The sequence below is a fragment of the Panulirus ornatus genome, chromosome 14 (genome assembly GCF_036320965.1).
Source record: "Panulirus ornatus isolate Po-2019 chromosome 14, ASM3632096v1, whole genome shotgun sequence".
Classification (NCBI taxonomy): domain Eukaryota; kingdom Metazoa; phylum Arthropoda; class Malacostraca; order Decapoda; family Palinuridae; genus Panulirus; species Panulirus ornatus.
The window spans coordinates 9,367,111-9,391,365 of NC_092237.1; the positions used below are offsets into that span (position 1 = coordinate 9,367,111).

Genomic DNA, 24,255 nt, shown 5'->3' on the forward strand with positions numbered 1-24,255 from the left:
AAGGGAAAAAAAGTAACACAGATATGTCAAAAAAAAACTTTTGGCTAGACAGCAGAAAGACCCATCACCGAAAGAAGAGGAGCGATTATCATATTTACTTCGGTTAAAAGAACCTTCTGCTTACCCTCCAAAAATAAGTGTTAGCCAAAACAATATTAATGTTTCACTCTATTTTAGCTAAAATTATGTATGTCTTTCTTAATCTCAGTTACAAATCTGCAATAATAAATTTCAACTTTTCTTGTGAAAAGAATATACTAGAATTTACACTTTAAAATCTCAAAAAATAAATTTGATAAAGTGTTTCTCTCAACCTTACCCTAGAGAAGTTCCATAACTTTAAACATCCAACTCTCCTTTTCAGTCCACACCTAAGAGAAAACCTTACACAGATTATAAAAAAAATGGAATGGCATAACAGTAAAGTTCCATGTAACTGACCATTAGCTTGCTACCAAGAAGAAGACGAGCCTTCTCTTCCTCATTTGGCATAGATGCATCATCTGCCCGGAAGTGTGCCAGATTCAATTTGTGCTTAATAGCCTGAGGAATAAAAATCTTTATAAGATTCTATATTTACCTAGGTTTTATCAAATTAACCTTAAAATTGAAGATTTCATTTCAACAGGCTACAGTAATGAACTGTACTGTACTGTAATATAATTCTATATGAATTGGGAAAACTATAGTAGCTGCAGTTGAAGTGCCAGCCAGTCATAGCCTTTAAACACTGAGGTACTTCCATTTTTGAATTTTTGAGCACGTTTGCTTCTGAAGATAGTGCACTGAATGCATATTTGATTAATCAATCATCACCATTATATCTATATGTTAGACATGCATTGTTTTCCTACAGCAGAAAATTGTCATTCTACCATGTCTACATGGGGTAATCTTGTGCAAGAAACAATTTACGTAAGGCACAATTAAGGGCATCATGTTGCAAATAATAAGCACAATAAAGAACAAGGAATTCATCTCTTATCAAAGCCAGCACCCTAGTTATGGGTATCAATAATACTGAACACTACTTCAAAACCTTCAGTGGCTTCTTTAAAGCATTAAACACAGTATGAACTAACAGAGGTCAGGAATAATTAAGAGCTCTTACAAAGTGTCCTGTGGGACTTGTGTGTACTCTAATCCAGTGTAAAATGTCACCTCTGACATGTCTTTGCTCCCTTACACTATGGTAGTTTTCAACCTCGCACAGAGGTTGCTACACTTAAGTCTGCCTGGATTTCCCCTTCTTTCCCAGCCCCTGTAGATGACATTATCAAATACCTTCTTGATGTCCAAGGAGATTCGGTCTATCTACCTTTCTCTTTCGTCTAAGTCATTACCAGCATTCACTTTGTCACTTATATCCTATGGATTTGTTATATATGAATATTTCCTCTCAGCCCATCCTTTCCAGAAGTATACTGAATAAGTTTGTCAGTAAATTTAGCCAATAATTTAGTGCAGTTTCTCAAATCCCTTTCTGACATATAGGTATAATATCTAATAACTTCCACTCCTTTGGCATTTATCCCTTCTCTAGCAATTGCTTAATGCTTCACGAGGCCCACTACTGCACTTTATGTACTGTACTGTACTAAATCCTTTTCGCACCTATCTATATCTCATTATACAATCTTAATGCTTTTACTATGGGTAACTCTAGTATACTGTCATATCTGTAATGTTCTTTCTCTCTTTCATACCTGTTTGCCGTTTCCTGCCTTAGCAAGGTAGCATCAAGAACAGAAGACTGAGCCTTAGAGGAAAATCCTCAATTGGCTCCTTCCTCTGTTCCTTCTTTTGGAAAGTAATAAAACAGGAGAGGAGGATTTCCAGCCCCCCACTCCTGCTCCTCTTAGTCGCCTTCTACGACACGCAGGAGATGCGTGGGTAGTATTCTTTCTCCCCTATCCCCAGGGATAATCTGTAATGTATTTGTAATCAAAATTTTGAATAAGCTGTTAATATATAAACATATAAACTATGTAACTTCATACACACACATTCACAAAACATGACAGCTTCACCATAAACAACTACAATACAATGAGGCCCTCTGCACTGCATGAGATCTATTATTTTTTTGATAAGTGCTGGGATCGGGTTGTTATTCTTTTATATGAAAAACTAAACTACCTGCACAAGGTCTTTAACAGAGGTGTATGGAGAGTAGACATTTGCTTGTACAAACATGTACTGTCATAAAGTTTCCTCTACAGCATTTGTGAGATCACTGTGAATTTTGATACATGAATGAAGGTTCTGAATCAGTTGTTCCTGCATTTCTTTAACAGAAATGAGAGATGATCCATGCATCTCCTTCCACCCAAAAAACACTTATTTGAATTTCAAAACATCCTGAAAACCTTTAACAGTAGAGAATACTCAAGATCACAAATATAAAAGATCTAATTTCATGCCATTTCTCGTCAAAATATGTTTAGTCGGAATTATGTTTACAGTGATATGAATATACAACAATCATCATATTACAGTGATATGAAATGTATCAGAAACATGTTACAGAAATATGAACTGTATCACAATCAACATGTTACAGTGACATGGAATGTTTCAGAATATTCATATGCCAGTAATATGAGCAGCAGATTTTATAGATATTTGCTTATAAAGGCTGTTTAACCCTAATATGGCAGCCAAAATAATGGTTACTATAAGAATGGTAACCAACTTCGAAGTGTTTCAACACTTCTATTTTTTTTTTTTTCTTTTTTCGTGCATATAGGAAAAATCTACAAAAGTTACCTGGCTTGTAAGGTTCAAGATATTTTCAGGAAACTGAGAATTTTAGACAAATGGGATGTATCATAATTACAGCTACTGGAATTATGTACAAAGATCAAGCTCCTGCTCAGGAACAATGTATACCTTTTCCTATTATTCTTTAAACAAAATGAAGTGCCATTTTTTCAGGAATGAAACATACAACAAATATGGTACATGTTCCAGTTAAATGCCTTGAAATATCCAGAGTTATATCTATCAAGTAATATGAGCCTAAATATCTTTGAGAGTCTATGAGTACACTTACTGTATATGTTATACTGGTTTCACCAACATGTATAACATTTCTTGTTTACTTTTGTTTTCTTGTGAGTTGAAAACATGTCACATAATAGTGGGAAAAAAACATTGGTATGACCTGTGATAACAAAGCTGACTTGGAGTCTTGCTTCATTGCCATTAGGAAGTCCAACCAGGTCCATGTGACATTGTGGTATTCAAGGGTGGGAATAACTAATCTAAAATTGGATACATCCTCCAAGTTCTTCTCCTTCTTGCCTTTGTAACTCACACGCACTGGTAGCTCAGGAATCTTGATGTAAACAAATAATTTGTTCTGCTCTGCACGTTGCTGAGTACATGAAAAGGAAAGAATCAGTATGAAGGAAAAACTAAAATAACTGATCTCTTGAGGGTACAAGTAAATATATGAATGACATATAGCACTTCCACCTATATGCAAAGAGTAAGCCTCAGCCTAACCCTACTATCTCAAATGGGGCTGTTCTTCAGCAGTGGCAAAACTTGTGACATATCTGTAATCAGAAACAAACATTTCAGTTGCCTGAGGAATGGTTACACTTTTCTTGATATGCACCAAAAAGTGAACTTAGATCGAAGTGTACGAAAATGAATGTTGAACTCCCGCACAGAGTGAATTTTAGTCTGAACAGAGGATCATTCATCTCATCTCCCAACATCAAAATAGAAAAAAGCTGTATTCACACTGCCTCTTAAATGAGTAGCAGATATGGTGGCTTAAAAGTGTTATTTTCATGTGCGGCAGGGTGGCAACAGGAATGGATAAAGGCAGCAAGTAAGAAAAAGTTCACGTATATATATGTATATGTCTGTGTATGTATGTTAGGTATACAGTGAAATGTATATGTATGTAAATATGCGTGTATGGGCGTTTATGTATATACATGTGTATGTTGGTGAGTTGGGCCATTCCTTATGTTTCCTTGTGCTACCTCGCTGAGCGGGAGATGACGATTAAGTATAATAAATATATAAGAAGCAGTGAAAAGTTTTTATCGAGGATGTAAGGCATGTGTACGTGTAGGAAGAGAGGAAAGTGATTGGTTCTCAGTGAATGTAGGTTTGCGGCAGGGGTGTGTGATGTCTCCATGGTTGTTTAATTTGTTTATGAATGGGGTTGTTAGGGAGGTGAATGGAAGAGTTTTGGAAAGAGGGGCAAGAATGCAGTCTGTTGTGGATGAGAGAACTTGGGAAGTGAGTCAGTTGTTGTTCGCTGATGATACAGCACTGGTGGCTGATTCATGTGAGAAACTGCAGAAGCTGGTGACTGAGTTTGGTAAAGTGTGTGAAAGAAGAAAGTTAAGAGTAAATGCAAATAAGAGCAAGGTTATTAGGTACAGTAGGGTTGAGGGTCAAGTCAATTGGGAGGTAAGTATGAATGGAGAAAAACTGGAGGAAGTAAAGTGTTTTAGATATCTGGGAGTGGATCTGGCAGCGGATGGAACCATGGAAGCGGAAGTGAATCATAGGGTGGGGGAGGGGGCGAAAATTCTGGGAGCCTTGAAGAATGTTTGGAAGTCGAGAACATTATCTCGGAAAGCAAAAATGGGTATGTTTGAAGGAATAGTGGTTCCAACAAAGTTGTATGGTTGCGAGGTGTGGGCTATGGATAGAGTTGTGCGCAGGAGGATGGATGTGCTGGAAATGAGATGTCTGAGGGCAATATGTGGTGTGAGGTGGTTTGATCGAGTAAGTAATAATAGGGTATGAGAGATGTGTGGTAATAAAAAGAGTGTGGTTGAGAGAGCAGAAGAGGGAGTTTTGAAACGGTTTGTCACATGGAGAGAATGAGTGAGGAAAGATTGACCAAGAGGATATATGTGTCAGAGGTGGAGGGAATGAGGAGAAGTGGGAGACCAAATTGGAGGTGGAAAGATGGAGTGAAAGAGATTTTGAGTGATCGGGGCCTGGACATGCAGGATGGTGAAAGGCGTGCAAGGAATAGAAAGAATTGGAATGATGTGGTATATCGGGGTCGACATGCTGTCAATGGATTGAACCAGGCATGTGAAGCGTCTGGGGTAAACAATGGAAAGTTCTGTGGGGCCTGGATGTGGAAAGGGAGCTGTGGTTTCAGTGCATTATTACATGACAGCTAGAGACTGAGTGTGAACGAATGGGGCCTTTGTTGTCTTTTCCTAGTGCTACCTCGCACACATGAGGGTGGAGGGGTTGTTCATTTCATGTGTGGCGAGGTGGCGATGGGAATGAATAAAGGTAGACAGTATGAATTATGTAGATGTGTATATATGTCTGAGTGTGTATATATATGTATACGTTGAGATGTATAGGTATGTATATTTGTGTGTGAGACATGTATGTATATACATGTGTATGCGGGTGGGTTGGGCCATTCTTTCGTCTGTTTCCTTGCGCTACCTCGCTAATGCGGGAGATAGCGACAAAGCAAAATGAATATAAAATATAAAAATCTAATAACAATAATAATAATAATGATGATGGACTGAACCAGGGTATGTGAAGCATCTAGGGTAAACTATGGAAAGGTATGTGAAGCCTGGTTGTGGACAGGGAGCAGTGGTTTTGGCTCAATACACATGACAACTACAGAATGGATGTGAGCAGATGTCAACTTTCTTCGTCTGTTCCTGGCATTATTTTGCTAATATAAGAAATGGCGATTCAAGTATGAAAATGAATAATAGTAATAACAATAATGATAATAGTAATAATAATAATAATCATAACAATAACAATAATAATAATAATAATAATAATAATAATAATAATAGCATGACAGCTAGAGACTGAGTGTGAACGAATGGAGCCTTTGTTGTCTTTTCCTAGCGCTACCTCGCACACATGAGGGGGTAGGGGGATGTTATTCCATGTGTGGTGAGGTGGCGATGGGAATGAATAAAGGCAGACAGTGTGAATTGTGTGCATGTGTATATATGTATGTGTCTGTGTGTGTGTATATATAGGTGTACATTGAGATGTATGGGTATGTATAGTTGCGTGTGTGGACGTGTATGTACATACATGTGTATGGGGGTGGGTTGGGCCATTTCTTTCGTCTGTTTCCTTGCGCTACCTCGCAAACGCGGAAGACAGCGACAAAGCAAAATAAATAAGAAAATAATAGTAATAATAATAATAATAATAATAATAATAATAATAATAATAATAATAATGATAATAATGATAATAATAATAATAATATCTTCTCCACAACTGCTTCTCCCACCTCAGTGACATCATTTCAGAAACAGCTGATTGTGAAAGCATTTCAGAGAGCAGCTGATTGTGATGCCAAATAAGATGGTGAACTCAACAGCTATTCAATACAGTTAGTGCTTGGCAGGGTTGGTAGACTTACAGTGCTTCATTATATTTCATGACTGGCAAGCAAATGATGACTGACTGTTGATGTGATAACTATGTTAGGAAGTCTAACATATTTTATGGAATCTATGATGTTTTGCATTAAAACTAGTTGAAAGTCAATGCACTCTGTGGTTTACTGTCATGAAAAGAAATCTAGGATTTGCCTGAAGAATTTTCCTGAATTCCTGAATAAGATTATAAAACTTATTCACAAGCACAGATAGTAAGATGTATGAAACTACAGCATCACACAACAACTGCAGTAGTGGGTGAATCATCATCTGTTAACTCTGTTACATATCTGACCATACAAGCTTGCATTCAGTTAATGGGTCAAGCACAGAACAGCAAATCATGCCATTTGCAGATTTACAAAAGATGACTGAGCAAGGATTAAGGTCACCGAAAATGCCACTGATAGTCACATAATCATTTGTTTTCTTTTGAAACTATCACATTCTTTCCTGGTGGTGGACTGGAGGGCTCAGTCAGTTGATATGTGTTTGAGAAATGCAGACTGATAAACTCATTTCTATTTTCATATTGGCAGAAGTATTATGCTATTCTTTTACAGATACAAAATCTTACTTCATGACAAATGTTTCTCTTTTGTATTGGAGAAGTCCCCTGAAACTGCAATTGCCAAGACCTTAATTCATTCTCAAGGCACATGGCTGGCAGGTTGTTCCTATCTATCTGTCTATATCTCTGATGCCTATATCCTCTGAGAACTCCCTCAAGTAAGTGGATACAGCAAAAACATAGATTAAGTCTTATATATTTTCCACTGCAACACTAAGTAAGAAAATGATATCTTGCTTTTGAAAGTTAGAAACATCATACAATCACATGTTTATAGAAGTGTTACAACAATGTTATTGCTTCTAGGTCAAATGTTTATTATGGATACAGAAACAGAATTTTGTGACACTTACCTTCATAATTTCTACATCATCCTTATCCTGCAGAGAAACATAGAAGCTTGATTCCTTGTGAGACTTTCTGAGAGATGCCTGCTTCTTGCTGCCACGAGAGCTCTGAGCTAAGGATAACAGATAAGGATAGAAAACACACAGGTTAAGCTTATGATAAGTTAAAAGTAGATACATTTACAAAAGGAATATTGGGGATGTCAGGAACAATTGTATAACAAAACAGGAAAATGATGGGTGGTGGCAAAGCTTCTGAGGCAAAGTAGATAGCAATGCAATAAAAGGAATTTGGCATACAGTTCAAAGGGAGATATCTGGAAACTATAAAAAAGGTAGAAATTCTTCTCCATCTTGGGATATGGGAGGGGCTAAAACTATCAATAAAACAGAAAGGCTCTGAATTCCAAAATATATGATAAAAAATGATAAATAAAGCCTTATTTGCTCATATTCATTCTCTTGCTGTCATATGTAATGCAATGAAACCATAGCCCCCATCCACAACCACGCCCTCAAGACCTTTCCATAGTTTCTTCCAGGTGCTTTATATGGCCTGGTTCAGTACAATGACAACACATTGCCCCCTGTATACCACACTGCTCCAATTCATCCTATCCTGTGTATGCCTTTCATCCTCCTGCATATCAGGCCATGAGACTTAAAATCTTTTTCGCTCCAACCTTTCATCTCTGATTTGATTCCCTTTTCTCTGTGAGGGTCTTTGTCCTCTCACACTTCTGACAAATACAGCCTCCCTGTCAACGTCTCCTCACTCAATCCTTTCATATTTCCTACTCTTCAGCCAATCCTCTTCAGTTCTTTCAATCACACTCTTCTTATTATCACATCTCTTTCTCATCCTATCATTACTTACTCAATCAACCCTCCTCACACCAAATACACACTACAGCACATCCTTGAATGCTTCATTGCAAACACATGCACCTTCCTCTGTACATTCTCATCTATAGCTCATTCTATAAATATATTCTTTTTTCTTTCTCTCATACTTGTTTGCTACTTCGTGTGTGAGTGAGGTAATGATCAGAACATACGACAGGTAATAGTTGGCAGGCAGCCACCAAACAGGGAGGTATATTACCAGCACTGCCCATCTGGGTATCAAAAGGGTTACTGAAAGCAGCATAGTTAGCCAGCACTCTAGCCCAGGTAGCTGACTTTTCTTTCGGCTTCACCTACATGTGGACTCAGCATTCTGTCCACAAACATAGTACCTCCTTGTCACAAATAACACTTGATAACACTTAACTCACACAGCTCACTCTTCAAAACTAAATTTCCTGTGGTGAGTGGTATTCACTAGCTCTGCCTTTTGGCAAAATGGTAAAAGCAATAGATGAAGTAGTAATTGGGAACATTATGTAGGGGCATTAGTTAGGAGTATGTAGGAACATTAAGCAGGAACATCAAGTAGAAGCCTCTGAAAACATTCCACTATAGTTACCCTCTGCCAGTGGCCTGTTAAGGGTGGGGCATTAAAGGCTAAGAAGCAGCACTAAGTTCACCAGTTATGGAGACTTTTGCCAAGGTCAGCCCTTTAGGGGAGTTCCCGAAGGGAACATACATCAGAGATAGATGACTATAGACAATAAGCCTTTGAGGAAAGAAGATCCTCATTTGGCTCTTTGCTCTGTTCCTTCTTTTAGAAAGTAATGCATGAGGAGAGGATTTACAGCCCCCTTGCTCCTGCCCTTTGCAGCTGCCTTCTATGATATGCAGAAGTGTGGTAAATGTTCTTTCTCCCCTATTCCTACGGACAATATACATATATACACAGAGTTCATTGGACTTTAACTGCTAGAAGTTTGAACACAAGTAAAGGTCACCTTTACAAAAGGTCTATTATTTGGAGTACAATCTCATTAAAGAATTCCTCACTCCAAAGGAGTCAACATTTCCCTGCTACAGGAAGTAGGGCAGCCTTGTGCTGCATTAGCCTTGAGAAAGGTCCTGGGTAACACCACGAATCTTTCACAGAAAATGGTCCTAAGGTACTTATCAATAAACACACACACACACAAACATGCACCAGATCAAATCGAAGGAAGGAACTACAAGAATTCTACAAAAGACACATGTTATAGACTTACTTGTCCCAACATCTCCACTAGACAGTTCCTCTTCTGTTGCATTATCAGGGAAGCAGAACTTCATCATAGTCTTGAAGAACTGGTAAGTGAGGGCTACAAAAAGAACAGGTAAGAATATCAAAATATATTCCACAAATTCACAAATACAAGTATAATACTGGTATCACGGCCTTATTCAGAGAATGATAATCATGCACTGCAGTATTCATGTATTCTTTTAATTCATGAGCAGCCTATTTTAAACACAAATGGTAAATGATATACTATATATGATCAAAAGTTCAAAAGTCTAATGAGATTACAACTTCTTCCTTCTGTAAAAAAGAAAAAAAAAGAAAAGAAAATAGAAAGAAAACAAAACAAGCCTTCTGACAGGTATGCACTAGGCTGCACAATTTTCCCCTTCCACCTTTGCTAGGTATTATCTAACCTCCCTTACAACCAAGCCATGAACCAGTGACCTGACACAGCATGGCTATCAGACTGTAAAGTCCATCGGAAGGAAGCAAAAAACCTATCTCTCCACATCTATCTGCATCTATCTAAAGCAAAGAGTCTCCATAACTGGTGAACTCCAGTGCCACTTTTGAGTCCTTAATGCCTCACCCTTAACAGGCCACTGGAAGAGGGCAACTCTGGCACAGTGTTTTCAGAAGCTCTTACCTAATGTTCCTACTGACTACTTCTAAATAATGTGTCTCCCTAATGTTCCAACATATTACTTCTATTTAGTGTTCCGACCTAATGTTTCTACTTAATGGTCCAGTCTGAAGTTCCTACCTACTACTTCTAAATAATGTCAAAGCAGGAATTCTCTATTTTGTTAAATAATTTTCAGCAGTGGATGCACAGGGTAGCAAGCTTTAAGAAAAAGGATAAAACTAAACTAACTATTCATACTGACTACTTAAAGGATAAAACTAAACTAACTATTCATACTGACTACTTCTAGATAATGTGTCTACCTAATGTTCCAACATATTACTTCTATTTAGTGTTTCTACTTAATGGTCCAGTCTAAAGTTCCTACCTATGACTTCTAAATAATGTCAAAGCAGGATTTCTCTATTTTGTTAAATGACTTTCAGCAGTGGCTGCACAGGGTAGCAAGCTTTAAGAAAAAGGATAAAACTAAACTAACTATTCATATGTAAGATAGATCTAAAGCTATGAATAATAAACAGCATACAACTATGATCTGTATGAGATTATACTATTTGGTATGAATAATAAACAGCATACAAGTATGATCTGTATGAGATTATACTATATGGAAATGATGATCTTCAAAATCAGTTCTATATGTGCTACCTGTACTATTGAAAAATCCGCAAGTACAAAATACTTAGAAACATGCTATGCTAATCCAAATAGAGGGAAAATATTTCCCTGAGCAAAAACATGTCATACAATAATTACTTACCAATATTCAAAGGAACTACATTGATTTCAAAATGTTCAATAATTGAAATCCCTCCACATGGTGGTTTCTCCCGGCAGAATATTCTTAGAGTTCTCTGAACAATAGGAAAAATAGGCTTTTAATTAAATGAATCATTTGCATCAAAACATTATTTCAAATCTTTTTCATACCTGATCGCTATATCCTGCTACAGCAAGGGAGTATCAGGAACCGACCAAGAAAGGCCAGATCCTGTCACATCCATTCTTTAGCTATAATGTGTAATGCACCAAAAGTTGATGTGACTGATAAATGTTAAAAACAATGTGATATCTTACTACAATATTGAAATTTCAAGAGGCATAGGAGTACCTAAAGCAGATGTATGTTACCAGACATACATAAATATATCTGCTAAAAGCATTAGTGGGGATGCTTAAACACTGAAAACTATGATGTGTTTCTATCAGTCAAGCTCAAATATATCACTAACATAAACTGTCATCAAAAGGCTCCTAGAAATACTAATTGTTTTGTTTTTCAATCATTAATGATAAAACTCATTTCTTATTCATCCCTTCAATATCATAAGAATTTGATCATGTCCAAATAGAGTCTGCTGCAAACAAACCTGCCGATCAACGGGCATATTCAGTTGCAGTTCAGATGGCATTAGGACTTCTTGATAAGGCTGATTAGGCAAGAGGTTCCGCATGGTTACATAGCCAAGCTCCAAGAGATGTTCCCCACTGTCATCTGCATTATTCTTCTTAGTGTACCTGTTGTGAACACTCTTAAATTAGAAAAGCTGATTCAAAGCAAGGAAAGGTATTTTCTCTACTTCACTATAAAATTCAAGCATTGTCCAGTGTCCATAATGCTACTCCAAGATTGGAGAGTACAGTCATGTTCCAAATGATTAGAAGAGCACACAACTGCAATCAGAGTCACTCACAAATAAGGGGTCTTGTGATATGCAGAATCAATATTTATAATACTGGAGATGTGGATTGTGTTTAGAAAGCTGATAATAAAGTATAATTCATACATGTCTGGAAAGTGTAACTTCAGATGGATTTATGTCTCATGCAGTAAATCTTAAGAATGGTAGGGGGAGCAGGTACTGCATTTTACTTTAAACCAAGAAATTCATCCAATCGTGTACAAATAAAGACAAAGGCTTTCTGCAATATTCTTTTACTCAGATGGGTGAGATGTGTTCTGCGTTCATAATGTTTTTTTCATACATATTCACCATTTCCCATGTTAGTGAGGTAGTGTTAAGAACAGAGGACTGAGCCTTTGAGGGAATATTCTTGCATGGCCCCCTTCTCAGTTCCTTCTTTTGGAAAAGTAAAAATGGCAGGAGAGAATTTCCAGCCCCTGCTCCCTCCCTTTTTAGTTGCCTTCTATGACACGCAGTAAATACGTGGGAAGTATTCTTTCTCCCCTATCCCAGGGATAATAATAATCTATACATAATGAATAAAATATTCACCTCAATTGCTCTTCTCGATTATGGTGAATGCACTAGAAATTATAATTATTTTTCTTTTCAAGTGTTTCTGTTTCCTAGCTTTGTAAAGGAGCATTAGTAACGGATTTGTCAAGAAAAAAAATCCTTGCTATGATCCCTCTAGTGTTTCCAATATAAAAGAAAGCCAGTATGAAGCACGGGAAGAATTTCAAGCACTCCACTAAACCCCCTCTTAGTCACCTTCTATAGTATGCAAGATATATATGAATAGTATTTTTTCCCCCAATCTCCAGAAATGGAAATAAATCATAACTTACAAGAAATTGGACAACACCAAGTCAGCAATACCCAGTTGGCCATCTGCCTCTGTTAGTCGCCACTGTGCCTTCCTGAAGCACACTTCATTCATACGAATCACCTTGACCTACAATGGACATAAGGATTTAGTCTCAATATAAATGCTTAATGTATAAGTGATACAACTGAAAGTGAACATTTTCACTTAGGTGCTTTCTGATATATCATTTCAATGATTCCAAAAAAAATTCTATAAATCCATCTACCACTTTTAATATGTTCCCAATTTATATCTATAGGGTGGGTCAGGTACATACAGCCACTGAAAATCTCACACTTACCCTGAACCCAGTATGATAAAGAGAAACATGAACTTCTCATAAAATGTGCTTTGTACTTTTCATTTTACAAATTAAGTTGATTCTTCATGGGATACTAACATTTTCATTTGCATTCCCTCTAAAGAAAAAATATTTCAGTTTCATCCAATCTCCTATCATTCCTACACCATCTTCATCTGAAATATCCCCAGCCTTAACCTTTCCTCTACTCCATCTGCCCATGCCCATCTCTTTGGCAGTCTACCTCTCCTGGTACCTCAAGTAACCTAGGTAAATCTTTACATACATGAATGTAAGTAGAACAGTATGCAAATGCACACCGTTCTCACCATAAATAGCAGCACATAATGCAAATCAAGGCCTGTGAGGTATGGACAAAAACTAGAGAGGTTACTATCTTTGAGATCTGGTCAGAATCATGCATGGCTAGCAAGGTTTCATTGTTTGTTGAAGGACTTCCCTGGATTTCTAATGGAAAAGCTTACAAGTTTTGCAGTGAAAAAATGTAAAAATGAAAACTAAAATAAGAATGAACTGAAAAGAGCCCATACTGGGTTGTGAAAAAAGAAAAAAGTAAATCAAAATGAGCATAAATCATGGAAGAATTGTAACTTGGTGGTAAAAGGTTGGGAAGGATCCAAAATTTCATACATTTCTAGATAGGAATCATTCTTACACAGGTAGTAGAATGGAAATGGGATATCTCAAGAGGTAACAGAAAGGTAGGCAAATTACTTGTGACTACAGGAAGGTTACGAAGGGTAAAGATGTACGTCTGGAAGTGTGGCTGTGTCTAAATGAAGGCACAATTCAGTCCTCTTTGATGTGTAAGACATGAGAGCGCTATGATGATATATGGATTCATGACAAGATGATGGAATAAGTTCAAAGTTTTAAGTACTGAGGGAATATTCTTAGTGAAGATGGGGATTAGATGCTCTGATATCTAAGAAGCTAATCAAAAGCAGAGAAACTGCTAGCTGCTAAAGGAAGCTTATGAACAGTATAGATAATAATGAGAGAGCATAATTTAGCCTAACTTCAATAGTATGAACGACACAAATTAAAAAAAGCATGATATAAAGCATCTAACCAGTGGGGATAAACTTCCAAAGGATGGGGAGTGGAGCAAAAAGATTACACACTGTGAAATGTACCTAACAACACTGGCCCATCACTTATATTAAAATATGGGCACATAACTGAGAATAAGAACAGTGACAGCACAAACTGAAACCCCTGCCCAGTATTTGCTAAACACAAGATCACTGAAAAAAAAAAAGTGTTGTAGAGGAACTAAATCACATCACAAATACCTGTGTGTCCCCACCCAAAGCCATCCATTTATGGTTAGCAGAAAGTTGGGTTTCATTGTAGCAGTGAATCCTCATGGCTAACTCTTCACTTAGACTGTTCACTTGTTCCTTGCAATCTGACACCTGGCATTGAGTAGAGGGCTTACTTTAGAATAAAGCAAATACAGTAAATAACAGCTGCATTTCACTGTCACAAATATAATTGCAAATATAGTAACTGCCATGAACTCACTTGTTCCTCTAAATCGAGCTTTTCTTTCCTTTTCTGTTCATTATTTGGATCCTTATCCAGCTGCCTCTGAACCAAGTATACTTCCTTCTCTAAGGACCTTAGCTGTGACAAGTGATACCTGAGTAATAAAGTTTATTTTTAATTCAGTGGAGAAGGTTATATAACATCTGCTCTCATACATATTTGTAAGAAGGCACTTCCTGGAACTCACTCTGGGCTGTCTTTGCAGCTTTCTCCACAAACTGTGGTTCCTATTCATTCTACAATACAAAGAGAACTTTTATCCCATCAATTTCTCTTTTGATACATAAGATGTCATATCCATGCTCTTTATACCTCCTCATCCCATCGTATATTTCAACAAATCATGCAGCAGTTTATAATTAAGAGTATTCACTAATCTATGCACACACTATGATGCCCTCACTAATCTAAATATGCATAGGGATGGTAAACAGCAGATCTGATAGCTTTGTTCAAGTATGAAGATACTGTAACTGGAAATATAAAAAATAGTAGAAAAAAGCAAGTTATCCTTGAAACTTTTCCTAGTAACTACTAAACTCTTTATGATGTTAATTCATCACCTGGCTTGATCTCAAACTTATACCTTACTGTGACATCTGCAACCTTTAATCTGTTATATCTTGATTCTCCTGTTCACTTTTGCCTCTATCTAGCTTACCTAATATACTACGCTCTCACACTAGGTAGTGCACTCTTTCACTTATACCACAAGCAACAGGCAAATGTTTCTCTAATCTTAGAAAAGCGACTTAAATTCTTGGTACACCTTCAGTGCTGCCGATGGGTTTGAGTCTTTTTATAACTGAAGAAAAATCTCTGAGCACTAATTCATATGGATCAGTGAAAACTGAAGAATTTCAATGCTAATTTACCTGACTTGGTTCTGTAGTCGAATAATAGGCTTCCTCTGGTCATCTCTGGAGTATAATTGAAGCTGGAATCTCATTCGTGCTACAGCTTCACTTGCTTCTTTTTTCTTTGGGTCTACATACAGAAGCAAGTTGTTCAGTATGTCTACTACCATATTGTACTGAAATGGAAAGATTAACTTGCATATACAGAAATGATATAATCTGTTATTTGCATTCCTAATTACTAATTTCTTGATACAAATCATGTAAGCTGCTTACCATCTTCTTCAACAGCACTGCTTGTCTGCTGGGCATCTTCATGCATTTACATGTTTAAAACCCAACAGCATCCACGGTAGATAAATTTAAAGTTGCTGGTCTTTTCAAATAACTCAATTCTCATAAACCTGGCACTATCTTTGTTTCCCTCCTTTGGACCACTCTGAGAACTCTTTCAGCTTCTTTAAGTCTGGTGACCATACATCAGAAGCATATTCTGATTTTGTACATGTTCAAATAAAGTGACCTGCATCTACTGGTGACTAAACAATTCAATGCTAAAAACAAGAAACACATCAGCATTTTCAAGAGAGCAAGGGTTCATTAAAAATGAAAGACAAAAGATATAATGAGAATCAGATGAATATGCTCTTTTTGGTTATCAGTAGAATCTGAGACAATTCGATTTTCCTTAATGTTGCTATGAATAGTTGAGAAACAGTGCACAAGAGTGACTGCAGAGTTAAATCACTCAGCTAAATTGTTAAATCAAGGATAATACAATGGTGGCAAGATCAAAAAGTGGCATATATAACCATTATTGAAGAAACCTGGGACTGGACGGCTTACAGAAGTTCAGAAAGTTGTATGACTAAAAAAAATTCAAGAGATGGTGCTACACAAGTTTAGAACTTCCTTCCTGTACAATACAAACAGGTATTTTCTCATCATAGAAAGGGGGCATATATTGATAACAGGGTGCAAGAGTGCCTGAGCTAAAAAAAAAAAAAAAAAAAAAAAACCTGATGCAAAAAAAAAATCATAAAATGCATGATCTCAGTAGAATGCTAAATAAGAAAGTAAGATTTCCATAGTTAGCTCCTGTGGTGTGAAGCTGTCATGATAATAAACATAGATGAATGAGCCATACTGAACAAAGGACTAGCAAGCAATCAGTCCTGAAGGTAAGAAAGTGTTGAAAAATTAATTCATAACTACATACAAAATGGAAAAACTTTTTGAATAAGCAAAGGAGAAAACTGCCAGGTTGATATATGGATGCGAGTCTTTGGCCAAAAATGCAAAAGAATGAAGGGTGGATATGTTGGAAATTAAATGCCTGGGGGGAATTTGTGGTATCAGAGAGGTTAATAATACAAGGAATGACAGTGTAAGGGAGATACATGTTAGTAAACACAGTATGACTGAGATAGCTGATCAGGGTATGCTGAAATGGTGTGAACTTATGGAAAGGGTAAGGAAAAGAGATTACGTATCAGAAGTGGGAAAGAAAGGGAGAGGGAAGACCAAAAGGGAGACATAAGGTTGGATTGAATGAGGATTTAGGTTATCAGGCCTGAACATTTAGGAGGGTGAGAGATGTGCTTGATATATGGAAGGGAGGGGGGGCCAATTTGCTATCAATGGACTGAGCCAGTGCATACAACAGTGGTCAGATTAAAGCACAAAATAGTCTGTGAGGCTTGGCTGTGGATGGCAGACTTTGGGGTCTGGTGTATCATACATGACAACTATAGAGTAGATGTGATGAAATGTGTTCATTGCCCTTCTATCCCTAATGCTAAACAGTTGACAGAGAAGTGTTGTCTTAAAGAAAAAAAAAAGCAAGATTAGATGTTTACATTGTATTCTGCTAAAAAAAGAAAAAAGCCTTGTGAAAATAACAGCTTAACAGAATATACTTCACCTGTAAGGAATTGGTACTTGCACACAGGTCATAATGCATGAGAGTGAAAGTGTCAACAGCCTGAACATTTCTATTCCATAGGTCATCTTCAGGGAGTGGTGGCTGAACTTCCTCTAAGAGTGACAAGTCAAGACCAGTCTCACCATATGACACATAATAAAATTCACAGTGACAACGTGAAACGATACGCTGCAACTGTAAATACAAAATATCAATTAGGTATTTTGTGAATGGCAGTGAGAGGCTGATGCATAAAAAATTAACTGAAAACCACAAATAGTTAAAATATTCTTAACTCTTCCACCTCTTCTGAACTCAGACAACAGATTTAGTCACATCCTCAACTACTTCACCACCCACTCTTGCATTTAAATCTCTAATATGCAATCTCATGCATTAAGTTGCACTACTATTCAATCCTTGGTATCCAAATTGCTAATGCACACACTCAGCTCTTACAAGAGTACTTGCAACACTTCCTCACTCCTCTCAATACCAGGCGCAAAAGCACTACCAATCAACCACCACTCAAAATCTACACTCATTCTCATCTCCATCAATCCAGAACTTACTTTATCATTGTAAAACATTCCCACAACCCCTCCTTCAGCTCAAGTCTTGCCTGTTCATTTGCTTTTACCTTTACACTACTAACCATAGACTTTAACCCTCAGACATTCCCATACCATTCTTACCCCTTCCTTAGTTTCACTAATGACCAGCAGATACAAGTTCCTCTCACCATATATTCTAATAATCTCTCCCTTCTTCTCATCATGGATACATCCAAGCATATCCAGACACCCTAACCTGACCCTTCGAGAAGGATGAGCAGTCCTCACTTGGCTCCTTTTTCTGTTCCCACTTTTAGAAACTGAAATATTAGGAAGGGAGAGTTTCCAGCTCCCAGTCCAGCCCCTTTTCATCACAGGTATAAAAAATCATTTCTTAGGAAAATATAATTTGCATCACGATGAATTTATTAGTTTTCAACTGCTAGCCAATTCAAAAGTAAATACTAAATTCAAAGTTCAAAGACTATACAAGTCTACACTTAAATGAAAGAAACCTAAGAATAAAATGGGCTATGAGCAAGAAACTATGTACAGTATGTAAAGCCCTGGCTAAGTGTTACATACCTGCAGTTCATCATCACCTTCATCCATTGATCCAACTGTCTGTGACACAACACCACCAACAGACTGACCACTGCCAACAATGTCTGCCACTTCACTGATTACTTGACCATCTTTCTCCTCTATATTATCTACCGTCAGCCACATGATATTGTCTGTGAAAACATAGAATTATGTAATCAATATTCTAAGAAAGTCTTTTCTTTCTGCTTCACCAACATGGGGACTATTGGCATTCTGACTAAAAACATACAATCTCTTCTTGTCACTTGTAACACTTGACAAAACTTAACTTACAGAGCTTATTCTTCGTAACTAGATTTTCCTGTGGTGAGCAGTATGTGCTAGCCCTGCCTTTTGGCAAAATGGTAGGAGCAGTATATAGAAAGAGTATGGTAGGGACATTTAGGCAAGAACATTCGGTAGAAGTAATAGGTAGAAGCACTGGATAGAAGTAGTCATAAGAAACATTAGGTAGAAGCCTATGCAAACACTGCACTACAGTTGCCCTCTGCCAGTGGCCTGTTAAGGGTGAGGCATGACAGGCTAGAAGCGGCACTGCAGTTCTTTAGTTATGGAGACTGTTGCCGGGGCCACTCCTTTGAGGGAGTTCCAATTGGAGGAGGGATCTGAGATACAGATAGATTAGACAGACACTGTTCTAAAAACAAAGCTATTGATAACTATCATTTTTTTCCTATAGAGTGCCACAAGTACCTGTGCTGGAACTTAACTTTCAAACAAGAAAATAATTTTTATGACTAAAACTCATCTGAAACATCTGATTCAGCAGATGAAGAGCTACAACAAAGGCACACCAAATCACAGAGCAAGAGTGACTTTCTTAATCATCAAGCAGTTGCTTGTTGTGGGCTCATTCAATCAGGGGTCCAATCTTTAAAGACTGTTAGTTACCAATTCCTATCCACAGTGTCCTATCTTTTAATTTCTGCCAACTAAGTCTTTCCTGAGTTTGCACTGGGGAAACATATATCCTTGGAATGGGAATACTCTCAGAAGCTTGCATATGGTAATAAAACATCACCTCATCCAATGCAGTTGTTACAAGAATCTACACTAATATGCTAACTATAAAGTTTTCTTTGGTCATAATAGGTCTATTTTCTAAAAGGTGAACAAAAGGAATGACAACTGTCTTGTTCAGATATACCACTGAAATACACAATAAAATGATAGGTTCATTAAATCAATGCATTTTGACTAATAAGTGTACCATGGTTTTAAGCTCTTTTGAAATTATATCAACAAGTTTTTTCCTTTGTTTCTCACCCCACCACCAAATGGAAGCTTAGGCATTTCTGGCCAGTTCACATCGATATGAGTTAAATGTACTGTCCCTTCTCAAATCTGTATAACTAATAGTAGCATATTTAGGAATATTTACTTACATCCTATACAGCCAAATGAATTAACATTAAATCATTCATTTATACCATCCAGCTTGTACCCCTGCTTTAAGGATGGGGAAAAAATATGTGGGTGGTTGTAGGCACATTCATCTGCATCTAATAACGAAACTCCTTTCCAGAGACAAAACAAGCAGGAATCAGAGATATAATCCTTATGCTCTTCGGTCAAAACTCATAAACTCTTAATTCACCAAATACTGTTGCAAAATACTTGACAAATAACCCACCCATCTGTGTCTCCTTATCTCCAGCACTGACTGTGGCATAGTACTGCATGCATTCCAGTGACCCAAACCATGTGGTTTTGGTAACGAGAGAATGATCCTGCCACACAGGTCTATGTATGCGTTGTAGTATCTGGGCTTTTGCAGCACTGAGAATAACGTATCCTTGTGTCTCACAGCCTTTTAGAAGCACCTGACTGTTGACAAGCTCAACTGTAAAGCAATAAGAGAAATGTGAAAATAAAATGATGCAAAAAGAGAATAATATATTACGTTACACAAGATACAAAATTGTCAGAAAATATGCAGATCCAGTGTCAAAAATACAAAAGCTAGAAAGACCTGCATCTATCTGTTAACATTCCCATCAACTAAATACAAACATTAAAACTGGGGCAGATATTACATGGAAAATGTGAGAAGTTTACATATATACTATCCTTAACTCTCTAAATGTTTTATAATGACACTGGCAAAGGGTGCAGCAATGCAGATCATGTAATGAAATCTTTCTAGCTTTTGAGGCTTACAGACTGTTTTGACAAAATGCTCTATAAAAATTCAAATACCATCTAGTGGGGAGTAATCATTTCCCTCTACAGCTCCTAAATCACTTATAAACATGTTGAATCTGTGTCCAATGTGTTCAGGGAAATTTGGAATACCCACATACGCATGTTTAATCATTTTTTATCTTGTATAATAAGGAGTAATCTGGGGTCATCAACATCTCCATTCACTGCAGCTTTAAATACACTGAATTTGCAATGTTAATCTGGAATAGCTCTTTCAGTTGAAGAAGAACCATGCTCACATATACTATACAATATGAATATCTTCATTTACAATTTGATGTATATTATTTGAAAAGACTATCGCATGACCTGAAATATGAACCAAAGCTTGTCTAAAACTACCAGGAAAAGTAATCAAACATGTAACATACAGCCAAGTACTTACTAAGCCACTTCTTGTGAATAACATCATCTGCTGTGCAAGCATTGACTCCATGTAATGTCTGGTCTCTTGGTTCTGTGTTAGAGCAATCCTCACTGAAAGCCACCTGGAAAATTTTACTAAAAAGATGCTTTCCACAGAAATTCTAAACCCACCTAAACACATTAATCATTTACTGGATTTTCATGAGGCATAATTTCACACATCCCATATGTATCATTTACACAATCTACATATTACACATCTTTTACATGCATCATTTAGGTATTCATATAATCTACACCAACAGAACACTATTTACATGAAAAAAAAATACAAATGAAAAACTTTGTCCAGATATCCAAGCGAATAAATGTCACCAACCTGATTATTATCTGCTTCTGCAATCAGTTTCTGGAGCATGACCTGGGCGTGACCTGACTGCAATCTAGACATAGGTGATGGTGTTGCTTGCACTGGTGGAACCTAAGACAAAATATTTCATGTCATATATAAAATGAAATTAAATAAATAAATATAAATATAAAATGTTTGAAGGAATAGTGGTTCCAACAATGTTGTATGTTGCGAGGCGTGGGCTATGGATAGAGTTGTGCGCAGGAGGATGGATGTGCTGGAAATGAGATGTTTGAGGACAATGTGTGGTGTGAGGTGGTTTGATCGAGTAAGTAACGTAAGGGTAAGAGAGATGTGTGGAAATAAAAAGAGCGTGGTTGAGAGAGCAGAAGAGGGTGTTTTGAAATGGTTTGGGCACATGGAGAGAATGAGTGAGGAAAGATTGACCAAGAGGATATATGTGTCGGAGGTGGAGGGAACGAAGAGAAGAGGGAGACCAAATTGGAGGTGGAAAGATGGAGTGAAAAAGATTTTGTGTGATCGGGACCTGAACATGCAGGAGGGTGAAAGGAGGGCAAGGAATAGAGTGAATTGGAGCGATGTGGTATACCGGGGTTGACGTGCTGTCAGTGGATTGAATCGGGGCATGTGAAGCATCTGGGGTAAACCATGGAAAGCTGTGTAGGTATGTATATTTGCGTGTGTGGACGTATGTATTTACATGTGTATGGGGGAGGGTTGGGCCATTTCTTTCGTCTGTTTCCTTGCGCTACCTCGCAAACGCGGGAGACAGCGGCAAAAAAAAAAAAAAAAAATAAAATGAAAATTCTTTTAGTTTGGGATGAGACTGAAACAGTTGCAAAAATTCTGATAAAGACAGGAAAAGCAAAAACCTGGATATAATGTGCAGAGAATTCTATTAAAGAGGATTAAACAAGCAAACGAATGTTGCTAAGAGAAAAATGTGGATATACTGAAATGCAGTGGTTTCTGTATTACAGCTATACATGTAGTCAATTATATAACCCTAAGACCTCGCAAATGCGAAAGACAGCGACAAAGTATAATAAAAAAATAATATAAAGACCCATTTTATGGAGCTCCTGCAGGAGACAGGATATGATGGGTCCCTTTGGAGCAAAAAGACTCCCCAGTGAGACTGTACTAATTTTCAGTCACTGAAAGTAATACAAATTTGCTGATGGTGATTTTTCAATTGTGGAGCAACCACTTGAAGGCACAGTCTTGTAGCACCATCATATTTCCTGGGTGTACTGAGCATGCAAGTCAGCCAAAGAGTGGGTGTGAGCAAGTGGCACAATTATTCTTCTCCTTGCAAGATCAGGAAATGATAAGCAAGTACAAAAAAAAAAAAAAAAAAAAAAAATGAAAAGAATGAGGAAAGTTATTCAATATCATACAAATATTTTCTTATTTCCTAAACCTGAGAAAAAATTTGCAAACATGAGAAACACATATTTCATTTCATATGAATGGTTTAAAGAAAAACATATTAAATATGTCTTCAAGACAGCCTAACAGTCCTTAATATATAAGTTTCTGCAGGATTTATGGGGATTCCCTGAGAAAAAGTAAGAAAACACACAACCCTCAGACTTTGGCACCGTCTGAGATCATAGCCCAATGCAAACAACCTAGAACACAAAAAACAAGGTTCCTGACTAAAAAAACTGATGAAAATTAAGGAAAAGCCACAAAGAACGGCCACTGTTACTTGGTAGGTGGATATATACATTCTGAAACAAAGAAATGGATCTCTGGGAGATCTGGTTTTATGTAAACATAAGGGAACTCTTTGAGCATGAACAGTAAAAATACAAATATTCCTTTAGGAAAATTAGTCTACAGCTAGAAAATAGTGACTTATAAGTAACACATGATGATCACACAGCAATTATGGAAAGATTGTCAGCAATCAAAAACTGAAAGAGTACCTGTAATGATGCTGTAGGAGATGTAAGGCTCTGTTGAGTGTTATTATCTGTTAAGGAACGACTTCGGGGCTTCTGTGGGGTGGAAGCCTCAGGATTATAGCTCTTTATTATATCAGGTGTGAGGTTGCGACGTAGCTGCTGTGATTTGGTCCAGGAATCATACAGAGCAAAGACAATATCGCGGTTATTAGTTGTCCACGCACCCTGTAATAAGTAAAACAAAATTAAATAAAAATCATAGGTATTCTCTCCCTCATACATATTCAAATAAACATATATTCTTTTCAAATATACAAATACTTTTTCTAACTCAGTGAGGTACTGTCAGGAACAGATGAACAATGGCCTCCCTTGCATATTTCTATTCTCCACCTGTCATGAATTATCTTGAAAGCAATGATAGGAGTCATTACCTTAAGGCCATATACCACAAGTCGATGATTGGGTGTATCACGCTGATTTGGGTCATGGAAGGGTCCTGATGGTGTAGGGGTTAAGGTCTCACGCATATATGCTACTTTGCTTACATTCAAGAAGTAGAACTTTTCAACTGGTTGTGATAAAGTTTCCTGAAATTTAATCATAATCAATTAATCAAAATCTGAAAATATAACATGTTCTATATGAGTTAAATGATAATGATCCTTCACATATGTTAACTTAAAGACATTCAGTGCTTCCTAGGATACCAGGACTATACAGGTGAAAGATACTCGTCTGAGAAAAAATGCACGAAAATCTCATTGTTTACAAAAGTTTACGGACTGAAGGTAGGATGTATATATTAACTTTGGTCCCATTTACATTGTGTGGTAAATGCACACATTAGCTTACAATTTTTGAAGTAATTATTTTGAAGAACTGGGACCCCATCCCCTTAGGCTAAG

At 37.1% G+C, this 24,255-nt stretch overlaps 1 protein-coding gene across 2 annotated transcripts in view; it reads right to left on the bottom strand.

Moving 5' to 3' along the window:
- hob (bridge-like lipid transfer protein family member hobbit) overlaps nucleotides 1-24,255 on the bottom strand; it is a 113,352-nt gene that overhangs the window by 11,791 nt on the left and 77,306 nt on the right. For both annotated transcript variants that reach the window (XM_071669577.1, XM_071669576.1), the window contains exons 31-47: nucleotides 23,782-23,937; nucleotides 23,369-23,572; nucleotides 21,441-21,542; nucleotides 21,081-21,183; nucleotides 20,124-20,333; nucleotides 18,470-18,621; nucleotides 17,331-17,525; nucleotides 15,425-15,582; nucleotides 14,526-14,643; nucleotides 14,294-14,416; nucleotides 12,657-12,763; nucleotides 11,494-11,641; nucleotides 10,884-10,977; nucleotides 9,461-9,553; nucleotides 7,353-7,459; nucleotides 3,167-3,379; nucleotides 442-543 (exon numbers count right to left, since the gene is read on the bottom strand). In XM_071669577.1, coding sequence (XP_071525678.1) covers nucleotides 442-543; nucleotides 3,167-3,379; nucleotides 7,353-7,459; nucleotides 9,461-9,553; nucleotides 10,884-10,977; nucleotides 11,494-11,641; nucleotides 12,657-12,763; nucleotides 14,294-14,416; nucleotides 14,526-14,643; nucleotides 15,425-15,582; nucleotides 17,331-17,525; nucleotides 18,470-18,621; nucleotides 20,124-20,333; nucleotides 21,081-21,183; nucleotides 21,441-21,542; nucleotides 23,369-23,572; nucleotides 23,782-23,937 — 2,385 coding nt within the window. The remainder of the gene's footprint in view (nucleotides 1-441; nucleotides 544-3,166; nucleotides 3,380-7,352; nucleotides 7,460-9,460; nucleotides 9,554-10,883; nucleotides 10,978-11,493; nucleotides 11,642-12,656; nucleotides 12,764-14,293; nucleotides 14,417-14,525; nucleotides 14,644-15,424; nucleotides 15,583-17,330; nucleotides 17,526-18,469; nucleotides 18,622-20,123; nucleotides 20,334-21,080; nucleotides 21,184-21,440; nucleotides 21,543-23,368; nucleotides 23,573-23,781; nucleotides 23,938-24,255) is intronic.